At 50.4% G+C, this 13,368-nt stretch overlaps 1 protein-coding gene across 3 annotated transcripts; it reads left to right on the forward strand.

Annotated features, from left to right (window-relative positions):
- The first annotated feature begins 201 nt into the window (after positions 1 to 201).
- Positions 202 to 13,113, forward strand: GLYR1 (glyoxylate reductase 1 homolog). 3 transcript variants are annotated; one of them, XM_053470995.1, is made up of 17 exons: positions 202 to 367; positions 2,438 to 2,474; positions 2,684 to 2,763; positions 4,034 to 4,172; positions 6,072 to 6,242; positions 7,642 to 7,728; positions 9,942 to 10,013; positions 10,188 to 10,238; positions 10,345 to 10,418; positions 10,679 to 10,778; positions 11,017 to 11,070; positions 11,193 to 11,303; positions 11,562 to 11,663; positions 11,899 to 12,061; positions 12,206 to 12,385; positions 12,670 to 12,794; positions 12,900 to 13,113. In XM_053470995.1, exons 1-17 carry the CDS (start codon positions 330 to 332, stop codon positions 12,972 to 12,974), a joined length of 1,659 nt encoding a protein of 552 aa, XP_053326970.1. In that variant the 5' UTR covers positions 202 to 329; the 3' UTR covers positions 12,975 to 13,113. The 3 variants fall into 3 exon arrangements, with proteins under 3 accessions (XP_053326970.1, XP_053326973.1, XP_053326971.1); XM_053470998.1 differs by lacking the exon at positions 7,642 to 7,728; XM_053470996.1 differs by lacking the exon at positions 11,017 to 11,070 and having other exon boundaries at positions 203 to 367.
- The last annotated feature ends 255 nt before the right edge of the window (positions 13,114 to 13,368 follow it).

Consider the following 13,368-nt stretch of genomic DNA (forward strand, 5'->3'; position numbering starts at 1 on the left):
ACTGACAGGCCAGAACAGCATCACGTTACCTATGCAGCCTATCGGCGGCCAGGGAAACCGCTCGCGCGCGACTTTCCTCGCTAGCAGGCGTAGCTACCCCTTGACGTTACCTCGCACCTTACTCCGGATTGGCTCTTGATACGCCGTCGCTGATTGGTTGGTTGACGGAGACACAGGGAGGTGGCAGGGTTGTTGGTGTTGCGCGCAGAGCGTGGGCTGGTGTCGCGCGCACGGTGGGTGGGAGTGTTTCCTGTTCCCGGCATCCTCCGCGCGGCCTGTATTCCTTCCTATCCCCCCCAATCCTTTCCCGATTCGGCTGTGTCGGTAAGATGGCGGCAGTGGGCCTGCGACAGGGAGACCTCGTCTGGTGAGTGTGAGGGGAGCAGACTGGGCGTACAAGGCCTAAAGCCTGCTGGGAAGGCGGGGGCCATGATGGTGAAAGATGAGGGGTAAATAGCACAAGCTGTGGCAGTGAGGAGGGGCTGAAGGTAATGCGCAACCAAGCTATTCCGGGTTTAACCCTTCAGGGATGGTGGGGTGTGATGAGGGATACGTCGGGGAGGGCGCCCTAGGTCAAAGTGCACAGGCCTGGCGGGGTAATCCTGGGAAGTGTGGGTCGAAGAGGCGCTGGCTATTATGGGTTTAATCCCTGCTGTGTGAACATAATGATTTGGAGGGCAAGTGCTGGGCTACCCCAGGGGCACCAAGAGGGGCTAATTCTGTCATGTTTTTCTTAATGTGAAGGGGTTGAGGGGTACATGGGGCCGGTGAGCGAGAGCTGGTTATATAAGTTCACCCGGATGCTGAGCATTGTGACGTTAATGCCTAGTTTGGGGTAAGATTGTTAATAAAGGGGCAACTGGCGTACGCTCGGGCAATCGGGACCTCGTGGAATGGATGGGGAGGGGGCAGTGGCAGCCCTGGGGGTAACAGATCTAACTGGGGGGCCCGATCCGCAGCTCTGCCTCTTAAGCCTTAACCGTCTCTTTAACAAACTGTGGATTTTTTTCACCCCCGTGTGGCACGACGAGGCACCAGGTGTAGGACTCCCTGCCGCAGATGCCCCGGGACGGGGTCGTTCAGTTCACGTGTATGAATTCGCTTTTGGACGCTGTTTCGATTTATTGAGTAGGAGGGAAGGTTAATCCTTGGAAAGTTGGAACGTCTTCTCTCCCGGACGCTGTTCCAGTCGCTTCCTTTTTATGGTCCGATCCGGGTTTTGTGGATCCGTCGTTTTATTCTTCTCTTTAATTCTGGATAAAATAATATAAACATGACCCGTAGCATTTATCATTATTGTTATTATTGATTCGTTTACATAGGGCTGTCGTGTTCTCAGCGCTGTGCTGCGGGACCCCGAATCGTACGCAGGAAGACCTCGGTGTGAAGCTTTTTTTTTGGATATAAAGGATACTTTTTTGTTTAGAAAACATCCCCGTGTGAATCAGCTTGTGTTCGCGATGCCAACGTGTTTGTGGTTGGTTCACGTTGTTTACTTTAAACCCGGGAAGGAGTGCCCGGTACCGCTCGGCATCGGGGCGATCGAACGTCTGTTGCCAATTGGCTCACAGTCCGCTAGAAATGTTTTTTTTTTTTTTGAAGGACTTCTTCAGGACTCTTTGTACAGAAATAGTTTGTAACTTTCATTTAAAAAACAAAAACAAACAACATTTTAAAGAAATATATATCGGTATCAAGTATTTACCGGTTTATCTGCCACTCTCCGTGTCCGAGATTGTTAGCGCTCACGCCAACCAAATCAAATGTCTTTGGGTTTTTAATGTAAGTAGAGAGTTCCTCAACTGGAAAGACCGTCTCCGGCCCCTTCTAGTCCTTGAACTGGGAGACGATTGTTTTTAAATACTGGTTTATGTTGATTTTCTCGATAGGAATTATCCATGCTTTAGGGCGCACCGACGTCTCTAGAGCGGACGCATCTCTCCTCCGGTGAGAGTGAGTGAGCGTGGTCAGGGTGTTTTTATGTCGTCCACTCGCGGTGGTTACTGTCACTATATGAGCCGTCATTTGTGGCGTCTGCGTACAGACAGCGCTCGCTGCGCCAGGCGGTCTCTGGGTTTGTGGCTGTTGCGTCGCCGTGAGTTCTGGCTGGGAGTGATGCCTGGGCATCCGGCGCGTCGGATCACTTGGTTTCTAGAGCTGAGGCTCCTGTCAGAGAGAGGTGGGTTCTGAAAAGTACTGGTTCTGAAACCTCTTTCGAGGTTGGGGTATCTATTGGAACTTGCCTTCCGGAATACTTGTCTAATTCGTATCGCTTCAACCACCTGTTGAAGACATTTTTCGGGTGGTCTCATGCGCGTATCCGAGCTGGTCTTATAACGGCGTTTATGAAGTTTGGCGCTGAAGATCCGCCTGCTCTTTGTGAATTTCTCTCTATTTCTCAAATAAATCTTATTCTTTTTTTTCTCTTTTTTTTTAGGGGCAAGCTTGGCCGATACCCACCATGGCCCGGCAAGGTGAGCTTTATAATTCCTACCTAACAAAACATAATAATAATAATAACACAACCATAATCTGACCCAGGCGTTTCGTTCGAAAGGATTCATGTCGGGTCTTGCAGTCCGAGGGTCCTTATTTCTGTAAATTGTTCAAGTGCATTATATCTTTTCTGAATATTCCATAGAAAAAAATATTTTTTTCTCATTTTCTTTCTAATGGCTTTTAGATCGTCAACCCGCCTAAAGACTTAAAGAAACCGCGTGGCAAGAAATGCCTGTTCGTGAAGTTTTTTGGCACAGAGGACCAGTGAGTATCTGACGCGTAGTTTATACATTAGAATGAGAACGTCGCGGTTCTGGCGTTCACCTCTGGACAGTTACCCATCAGAAGGGTATGAGTGGGAAAAGCACTTTGTGGGCTTAAATGTTATCGCCAGCGGAGCCGGTATTAAAAAAGTGATTGGATTCATACTTTGCCAAACTGCTTGGAGATCAGAGGTATTTATGGGTCTTTTGGGCAAATCCCTGTAGCCACGGGAGTCACAAGCGTTTGCTGCCGATGCCGAACTTAATCTGTATGAATGAATCCCATTCTGGCGGCTCAGCATTTTGCCGGCACCAAACTATTTGAGGCAAACTCCTAAATTCTACATAGAACCCCCCCAGCGGCGAGTCCCTTGTCTGGCCGAGGTGAATTGCACAAAAATAGTTCAACTTATTTCCTGTGAGTGATGTCATTAGCGAGGTTTGGTTCAAACTTTTCCAGATCTTCACTGTGTTTGAGGGCAAGTTAAAGAGTCCTGCAGCTTACACGACTGTTGAAAAGTTTGGGGTCCCTGAGACTTTTCCTTGTTTTTATTTAAATAAAAGCAGTTTTTCCTCTATTAAAAAACGTGAAATGGATCAGAAATCCAGCGCAGACGGAGTTAATTTTGGAAATGACTGTTGTAGCTGGAAACGGCTGACTTTTAATGGAATCTCTTCATAGGCGCACAGAGGCCCTTTATCACTCCCATCACTCCTGTGTCCCAATGGCCCTTTATCACTCCCATCACTCCTGTGTCCCAATGGCCCTTTATCACTCCCATCACTCCTGTGTTCCAATGGCCCTTTATCACTCCCATCACTCCTGTGTCCCAATGGCCCTTTATCACTCCCATCACTCCTGTGTTCCAATGGCCCTTTATCACTCCCATCACTCCTGTGTCCCAATGGCCCTTTATCACTCCCATCACTCCTGTGTCCCAATGGCCCTTTATCACTCCCATCACTCCTGTGTTCCAATGGCCCTTTATCACTCCTGAGTTCAGATGGCACACTGTTCGCTGATCCAAGTTTAAGTTTAAAAGTCTAATTTCCATGAAAACAGCTGTGACCCCAAATGGTTAAAAAGTCGTGTAAGTTATATATTTTTTTTTTCGGGTTGTTTTCTTCCGGTTTTGGCAGTGCTCCGTCTCTCCAGCTTTTCACGTGCCAAATGATATGAGGTTCGAGTCTTTTAGTGTAATATTTGTACTTGATCCTTGTTTTCCTGATCGCCGGGGGCCGGTTTCACTCTCGCTCTTTCTCCCTCCTAGCGCTTGGATTAAAGTGGAGCAGCTGAAGCCGTACCATCCCCACAAAGAGGAGATGACCAAAGTCAACAAAGGCAAGCGCTTCCAACAGGCTGTGGACGCCGTCGAGGAGTTCCTAAAGAAAGCGAAGGCGAAGGAACAGGTGAGCTCCATCCTACCTGTATAACAGAAGGTTTTATTCTTTAAATTCAACAACTGATTACCTCTCTCCCTTCCTGTGTTGCAACATACACAACCGTTCAAAACTTTGGGGTCACTCTGCTGTTTCCATGGAAAACAAGGACATAATTTGCAAAAGGGTTTTCTAGCCATCAATTAGCCTTTTAAACTTAAATTTGGATCAGCGAACACAACGTGTCTTTGGAACACAGGAGTGATGGGAGTGATAAAGGGCCATTGGAACACAGGAGTGATGGGAGTGATAAAGGGCCATTGGAACACAGGAGTGATGGGAGTGATAAAGGGCCATTGGAACACAGGAGTGATGGGAGTGATAAAGGGCCATTGGAACACAGGAGTGATGGGAGTGACAAAGGGCCATTGGAACACAGGAGTGATGGGAGTGATAAAGGGCCGTTGGAACACAGGAGTGATGGGAGTGATAAAGGGCTATTGGAACACAATAATAATAATAAAAAAAAACTATTCTCAATTTTGCTGGAAAATAGGTGCAGGGTTATCTCTAACTAACCAGTGGTAGTGAGACACTATTAGGCCACAACTATCAACTATTAGCACAAATATCTCAGTATATTATTTGGTTCAGTCTGCAGATTTAATTTTTTTATCTGCTTTTCATTGTTTCTCGTGTTTGTTGTCCAGGAATAGGTCATCGGTGCCTGCTAGTGTCTGGGAGACGCTCACAGATTTATGATATTCGGACAATTTTAAGACCCGGGATTCAGACAAACATATTTTTTCTTTAACGCATTTAATTACTGATGATGGAAGTTCCTGGTGTGCGGCTGTCTACTGGTTCCAAGGCTCCTTGCGCGAAACATTTATAGCATCTGAAAAGTTAATTGGACGCGGCGGTGTCCCCTAGCGGAGAATGCACATTTATGTCCTTTAATATGTTACTTACCCGTGGGGCAGTGAAAGGGGCAAATGCCTATGGGGGCAGTGTGCAGAATCCCCCCCATGTATTTGGATGGAGGACACCGTAGCTATGATATGCATGCAAGTGCATGTGGTGGCTGGATTGTCCCTTTAATTGAGGTGCTTCTGTGTTTAGTAAATATTGCCTTTTTTATTTTATTTCGCTGCACCTCTGCGTGGGATTGGGGGGGCTGTAAAATATTTATTTTATTTATAGCGAGCTGCGGTTAAGGTTTTATTTCTGGGCGCCGTCTGCATGGCTACGGGTGTAAAATAGTGCATTTTGTTGACATCCAGCGAGCTTTGGGTAAAGGGACAGAGCAGACGGATAAACGTCTGTACCGCCCTCCAAATGAAACGCGGTTTTATAGTGAATGAATGTTTGTGTGGCCCCTAGGAGCTGTTCCCGGCTAGCTCTGTGATACAGAGATCCCGCACAGTCGCCAAGGCAACGGGATATCCGTGTTGGTTTTTTTTTTTGTTGGTTTTTTTTTTTAACTCCAGGAAACTTGTGCATCGAGTCCATATTACGGTATTTTTTTAACCGTCGTAAGCGTATGGTGGCTTTTTTGGGGATTTCTGTTGTGACGTCGCTGTATACCGAGCCTCCTGTATCTAGTAATTACTACGTATAGATTCACATAGAGCAGGGAGCCAATCACTTCTTAGATGTAATGGACAGTAGTTTGGTTAACCCCTCTTGGTGCAAAACGTCACTGAGAGGGTGGTAGGTAAGTGGAACAGCCTCCCAGCAGAAGTGGTAGAGGGTAATACAGTGAGGGTATTAAACATGCATGGGATAGACATACGGCTCCTGAATATAAGACGAGACCAACGACTGATTAAGGTTTGAGTCTTTACAGCACTAGAGGCGGGCGATGGGAATTCTGTCCTTGGATGTAGTAGAGTAATTCCATCGCGTTGTTGTTGCCTCTCCCCGCAGAGTAATGAAGAGAAGGGCAAAGGAGCTGGAGGCAAGAAAGGCGAGGGAAGAGCCAAGAAAGTCGGTGGAGAAAGGAAGAGGAAGTCTTCTGATTCCGGCAGTCACTCCCCGCAGAAAAAGTCCCGTGACCAGAGTCCCCGCAAGCGCGGGAGACCCCCGAAAGAAGACAAGGTAATGCTTCAGGATCCTGTCATGGCGTCTGTAAATTGGAAGTAGCGGGTAACCCTTTCTCGACCGGTGCGGGAGTTCAGCGGGTTTAGGACCGGATTCTGGAACGTGCCGGGACCCCAAATCCTGCTTGGGGTGGAGAAGTCGTTGGTGGGTTTCCCAGTGCCTAGTGTGGAAAGTATAGCATGCCTTCATTAACTCCGTGTGTGCTGGCGGCTGAGTTCATTGCCACAGTGTCTTGTGCCGAAGTGGCGTTGTTGCTTTATTATTGAATGCCACAGAAAGCGTTGCCTGGCCCCTGAATGTGTGTATGTTATATCGCTGTGCGTTGTTAGTCTTTTGATGGATATGTGGATATTATCTCACCCCAGGGGCAGCCGAAACCTTCCTTTTATCTCATATCCCAGGCAGGCGGGTAGCCGGGTGTTCCTGGGGCGCCCACAAATAATGCCGCATCAGCAGCAGGCTGTGGCCGATCCCGCGCATGCTGTCAGGAGGCCCCTGTGACATGTTTTTAGCTTTAATACATATGGAGAACGTCCCGCCGGTTGCTCTCTGTAGAGGTTTTTACAGGTTAAGTCTGGTTAATGCCCGAGGCTCCTGCGGATGAATGCGGTTTAAACCACAAAGTCCTCGGTAGGACGCGGTCGGACTTACAATACACTTATTGTGAGCAAAAGCCCTACGAGGTGCAGGCCGGTGCCATCTGGGTCCGACCCGGAGTCTCTGTGTTATTGCCCGAGTAAAGGGGCAGATTCTCGGGGTCTGGAAACTTATTGCTTCCATTTCTACTGCTTGAATGCAGGTGACTCAAGTGTGTATTTAAATAACAAGTCGAGGTATTGGAGCCCATGTTGGATATAGACGGCCCTGGAGCTGCCTGGTTTGGAGGCTGGTGGCATGGTGGTCCGGTGACATGGTGGTCCGCTTGCTCTTTGTGATCTGAACTCGGCAGCTCGCCGCCCATCTCGCTTCTAATCTCTGCTATTCCTCCCCATGTCCCGCCGCCCTTGTGCTTAACGTTTTAGTAATAGGGAGCCCGTTCTCACGTTGGTTCGTCCAGTAATGGGGATCAAAATGTGTCTTTAAGGGTCCAAAGTATGGATTTGGAGCGAAAAAGTGTCATGAGCTGGTGGTCTTCATTATCACTGGAGACGGTATCTGCGTGAAGGCTGCTGGATTATTATATTGGGGGGCAGGTTTTGAAGCAGAGGGGTCCAGCTCCATCTTTCGGTGCCTTCTGTTGGGTGGTCAACGCGATCCCTCAGTGGGTGCTTAATGCCCGAGGTGTTCGCCCGCGCCCCGTAAAGACCGGAGTTGGGCGTCCCTGATCCATAAGCTCTCTGGGATGTACGTACGTCGTGAATGCATCTCCGTAACACTCTCCACCCTCTCTGCTTAGGACCCATTGGTGCCACAGCCCAGCACCCTGAAGAAGCTAGCAATGAAAACTGTCTCTCGGTTCAGCTGGCCCCCGCCTTCAAGCGAGGTAAGACTAGGCAGTGGCGGCTGAGGGCTGCGTAGGCCGGGCTTGGCCCCCCGGCGGCTGAGGGCTGCGTAGGCCGGGCTTGGCCCCCGGCGGCTGAGGGCTGCGAAGGCCGGGCTTGGCCCCCGGCGGCTGAGGGCTGCGTAGGCCGGGCTTGGCCCCCGGCGGCTGAGGGCTGCGTAGGCCGGGCTTGGCCCCCGGCGGCTGAGGGCTGCGTAGGCCGGGCTTGGCCCCCAGCGGCTGAGGGCCGCATAGGCCGGGTTTGGCCCCCGGCGGCTTTAACGTTCCGGGTCTTTGGGTTTCTTGTCATCCTGTTGGATTCCAGTGAAAACGAAATGTTTCTCATCTACTAAAAACCCTTAATATTCTACGCCCCTTCTCCACGCGCGAGCCATGGGACCAAATGATCGAGGCCGCTGTCCGCCCCGAGCAACTCCCTTGGCTCACGAAGAGCAGAGGTTTTACTTCTGAACCAGTTGCCGGTGGCGGCTGCTGTGTTGTATACAGATGTCAGGGCTTAGGGCTCTTTCTGAGAGAAGCGGATGGTTTGATTGAGTAGTCAGTGGCGGCGCCGCGTAGCGATCCGTGTGTGAGGTCCGTGACCACGTGTGGACCTCTCTACTCCGTACCGGAGGCTGTTGGAGGCCGGAGCTGCTACGTGCGTTCGGCTCTTAATGTCTAGAAAACCTCGGAGTCTGAGAACCTCAGCCACGTAGCCACCTTCTTTATTTCAATGATACGATTTTAAGAGGACAACCCGATGTCTTCAACTGGCCAGAAGCTCTCACCCGTCACCCGTAATAATAGAGTAACGCGGCCCAGCCATTGCCTTACCTTCTCTCGTTGTCCATGATTGTGGATGGAGCGGAGGTTGTAAAGCTATGTTGCTCCCCCAGGGTCCGTGTGAGACCCCTAACTCCTTGGCGCGGCCCCCCATGTGAGTTGTAGGTTTATCGCCACGTCTTTTTGGGCTCTTTCACCTCTGATTTTGAACCCAAGAAGCGCAGGAACGGCTCTGAGGGACGCGCGCTGTCTGCGTTCGGCGGGTTCATTCCCTCCGCCAGAGCTTTAAATATTCTGGAATGATTCCGAAGCCTCGGCAGGGAGTCTGGTGGCCCCGACCGCTTTTGGTTGCCGTTTTGTATGTTGTTTTTTCCTTCCCGTGTTTGTGGATTAATCCGTGTGACGGAGACGCTGCTGTTTGGTGCCATTTCTTATACGTTTGATTTACCAAGAATTTTACGTTTTTGCTATTTTGCAATATATGTGTATTTAATAAAAAAAAAAAAAATAGATATTTTACCATATTTTTCAGTAAAAAAAAAAAGGAAAAATCTTTGCGTCCGATTAACAGAGGCCGTTCACGCCATCGTTTTGTATTTAATTTGGTAAAATGCTGGCGATTATCTTTCAAGATCAGAGCTCGCATTTCACCGGCGTTCGGGGAGATTTTGGTTCAGGAGCCGTATGTCGATCCCACGCATGTTTAAATCCCCTCGCTGTATTACCCTCTACCACTTCTGCTGGGAGGCTGTTCCACTTATCTACCACCTACTTGGTTAAAGAAAAGCTTTCCTTCCAGTTCCCCGAGAGTCTTGTGTTTTACCAATTATCAATATATTGATACATTTTTCTCGATGCTGATACGGTGATTTGGGGGGGACGCGGGAAGGAAGGAGTTCTGTGAGTTATCAGGCGTTCGTTCGTTGAACTTCTTTATCTCCGCTGCAGCCGGTACCTGTTGTTTAAACGCTGCGTCGTTATCCGTTTGGTTCTCCTGGGTTTTGTTCAGCTCGCCCTGTCTCCTAAAGCTGTCGGGACTCTTCTGCCTCAGGGGCAAAATCATTTGGGGGGGGATTATAATGTAAATGCGGCCCCATAAAGAAGGCCTTTTTAGCCAGGACTCGCCTGTGAATCGGAAGCTGGATACCCGGGGGGCGGTGTTGATGCGTACCTGCGCGGGGGGCGGGTGTTGATGCGTACCTGCGCGGGGGGGTGTTGATGCGTACCTGTGCGGGGGGGGTGGTGTTGATGCGTACCTGCGCGGGGGGGGCGGTGTTGATGTGTACCTGCGCGGGGGCTGTGTTGATGCGTACCTGCGCGGGGGGGCGGTATTGATGCGTACCTGCGCGGGGGGGTGCTGTCTCGCGAGTCACTGTATTGTACGATACGTTAAGTTACTCTCGTTGTGTTTACCCTCCTTTTCTTATTTTTAGGACGAGCTTCCAGGAGACAGCTGGCTGCTTCACAGTCACAGGACCCTCGGCACAGAAATGATCCTGAAAAAGGTAAAGCGGCTCTGCGGGGATGTAATAAATACTGTGTTTGGCTCAACTCACCCAGATCCCGTGGGACGTGGTATTTAAAGCCCCCTTTGTGGTGTTTGAGGCCTGCTGATTGGCTCGTAGGCCGCGCAGGTGCTTCTTATGGACTGGTTAATGTTTTTTATCCTCTCCCCTCAGCCCAGCGTCACGTACCAGGCCATCAGTAAGAGGCTCAAAGTGTCCGAGGAGGTGAGAGCGTGTCTTCCTTGGATCCTCATTATTATTATTATTATTATTTGTATCCCGCGCATGTTTGTCTTTGTTTTACTAGTAACCGTCTCTTTACCGTTCACAGGACAGCGGCTCGACGTCCATCCAAGCAGCAGACAGCACGGCCATCAACGGCAACATCACGCCCACCGACAAAAAGTACGGAGGCTGAGTCCGGCTCAGGGCCGTTTACCATCACCCCATCACCTACCCCGGGCCATCTGCCTCTGCAGAGATTAATACCCTGAGAGATCAGCGGGCATTCTCGCCTGCCCGAGAGGGTCTGCTGGGGTACTTGCTGTATGGGAACCAAGTCCGAACCAATCCCCCCCCCCCGTGCTTTCTTTAGTTAATATTTGGTTAAGCGATTGAACAGATTTGGCTGGCTTATGATGATTTTTCACTCTGTTCATGCGCAGGATCGGTTTCCTCGGGCTGGGGCTGATGGGAAGCGGCATCGTTTCCAACCTTCTGAAAATGGGACACAGTGTAACCGTGTGGAACAGGACAGCCGAAAAGGTACGGATTTTGGGAAATATATATTTTTTAATGATTATTTTTTTATCCTCCTCCCCAAAACCCCCCCTAGGGGGGCATTCTACATCTAGTGCTTAGAATATGATCTCATACTTCATTGGAATGACTGCAGCATGCTTTCTGAAGAGTCGAGGGTTAAAGTATCGCGCTCGGTTTCTTTAAAAAAAAAAAAAGAGACTAAGCCTCCCGCATATGAATTTCCGTTATTTCTCTAAAATAGAAAACGGCTGGAGGAATTCCCAGTGAAGTGTGGGATCAGGATGACAGCGTTAAGGTAAAGGCGATTTCATTTACGGCTTTGTTTATGTGTCACGGGGTTGGGCTTTGCCTTCGCGCGTCGCACGTGGCCGGCGAGCGGTCGTTTTTCCTGATCGCGCCGCTTCCTTTCTTTTTCAGTGCGATCTGTTCATCCAGGAAGGAGCCCTCCTGGGCCGGACTCCAGCAGAGGTGGTCTCCACCTGCGACATCACGTTCGCCTGCGTCGCGGATCCCAAAGCAGCGAAAGATGTGAGTTTTCGCGCTGCTGTACAGCGCTGCGGAATATGATGGCGCTACGTCAATTCATAATCTCATAATCCTAAACCAGTTATTGTACTGGAATTGTCTGGACGTTCTAGTCTTTGGGTAATTTTGTGCCGGTTTGGTCATTTTTCTATAAATCACTCGGCTGTTTTGGGTGGGCTCCTGTATTTTGCGGCACTGGTTAACCCCCCGCGCATGGTGCTGCTGACTCTGATATCTCCCGCTCTCCTTTTCCCCGTCCAGTTGGTGTTGGGACCCAGCGGCGTCCTCCAGGGTATCCGTCCAGGAAAATGCTACGTGGACATGTCGACGGTGGACCCCGAAACTGTGGCCGAAGTCGCTCAGGTAACCGCGGGGGCTTGTAACGTAAACGTTCCCGCTTTAGTAATTCACCCAACCGGGTCTCCTCTGGACTCTCCCCGTTGGGCCTTTTGGTTCTGGACGTTTACAACAAACCAACCAATCGCAGCTGGATATTGGTTGGAATATTCTCTAAATCTGCCCCTTTAATCTGTAAATTTAAAGGGCCGAGACGGGCCGTCTGGTTCTTTTCCGCTGTCACAATGCGAGTCTTCCACAGGTGATCGTGTCCCGGGGCGGACGGTTCCTGGAGGCCCCGGTGTCTGGTAACCAACAGCTGTCCAATGACGGCATGCTGGTGATCCTGGCCGCCGGGGACCAAGGCGTCTACGAAGACTGCAGCAGCTGCTTCCAGGCCATGGGGAAAGCTTCGTTCTTTCTAGGTGAGGAGGCTGCCGCCATTCTAGGTTCTCGTACTATCCGGTGGAGACCTCGTTTCATCCAATGGCGAGAGATGATGCTGATCCCGCCGGTGGAGTAACGGCACACCGCGTTGGTTCCTGACAAACGTCCGTCTTGTCTTGTAGGTGACGTGGGGAACGCAGCCAGAATGATGCTCATCCTCAACATGGTTCAGGGCAGCTTCATGGCCACAATAGCGGAAGGAATGACCTTGGCGCAGGTCACCGGCCAGTCCCAACAGACCCTGCTGGACATCCTGAATCAGGGGCAGCTGGCGAGCGTTTTCCTGGACCAGAAGTGCCAAAGTAGGGGATTTACCGGTTACCGGCGGTGGGGATTTATTTAAAGGGCCGGGTTTGGGGTTAAAGGTACATCCTGGGCAGAGAATGGTAAATTTCAGCAGGTTGGCTTTCAGGGTATTTTGTTTTCGGTTTATTTTATTTTTTTATTGGGACGGCCTGCCCCCTGTGTTTTTTTTTGTTGTTGTTTGTTTGGTTTTTTTTTTTTTTTTTTTTTTGTGTGTTTTTGTCCGCGTGTTTCGGGGGACAGACTCGGAAGACGCGCCTCAAACTCTCCCATCTGTTTTCAGACATCCTACAAGGAAACTTCAAACCAGACTTCTACTTAAAGTACATCCAGAAGGATCTGAGGTTAGCCATCTCGCTCGGGGACTCCGTCAATCACCCGACTCCAATGGCGGCCGCCGCCAACGAGGTAATACGCGCCCCCGTAACTCTTACCGGCCTGTTAGCCGCCATCGAGCGGTCGGGTCATGTGCTTGCGCTGCTTTCCAACCTAATTGGCTCCCTCTCTTTGCAGGTCTACAAGAGAGCGAAAGCATTGGACCAATCAGACAACGACATGTCTGCCGTGTACCGGGCCTACATACATTAGGCCCCCCCGTGTTCTCCTCTGAAGATTATATCTATACCTTGTTTTTAACCCCTCACCAAGTCCATCCCTGACTCCTCTCTCATGATCCTTCACTTTTTAGTTTTTGGCCCCCCCCCCAACACCGACGTCCGCCCCGCCGTCCCCATCTTCCCGCGAACTCTCCGTACACTGACTCCTCTCCGAACGGTCCCGGGAGCGAAGAGATGGCCGCTGGAACCCATCCAGTCTTGCACTAAAGGTCACAGAGAGCTCTCGGTCCTTGACGTCCTCTCCTCCCTGGATACCCCCCCCTGCCTTTGCTTTACCCCCGTCGGTGCGCGGAACGTCAACTGGAAGCAGATCTCGGGGCGAGCGCACCCCGACGTCTTGGTTTAATGGGCGTACGAACGTTTGG

Source organism: Spea bombifrons, chromosome 7, assembly GCF_027358695.1.
Source record: "Spea bombifrons isolate aSpeBom1 chromosome 7, aSpeBom1.2.pri, whole genome shotgun sequence".
Classification (NCBI taxonomy): domain Eukaryota; kingdom Metazoa; phylum Chordata; class Amphibia; order Anura; family Pelobatidae; genus Spea; species Spea bombifrons.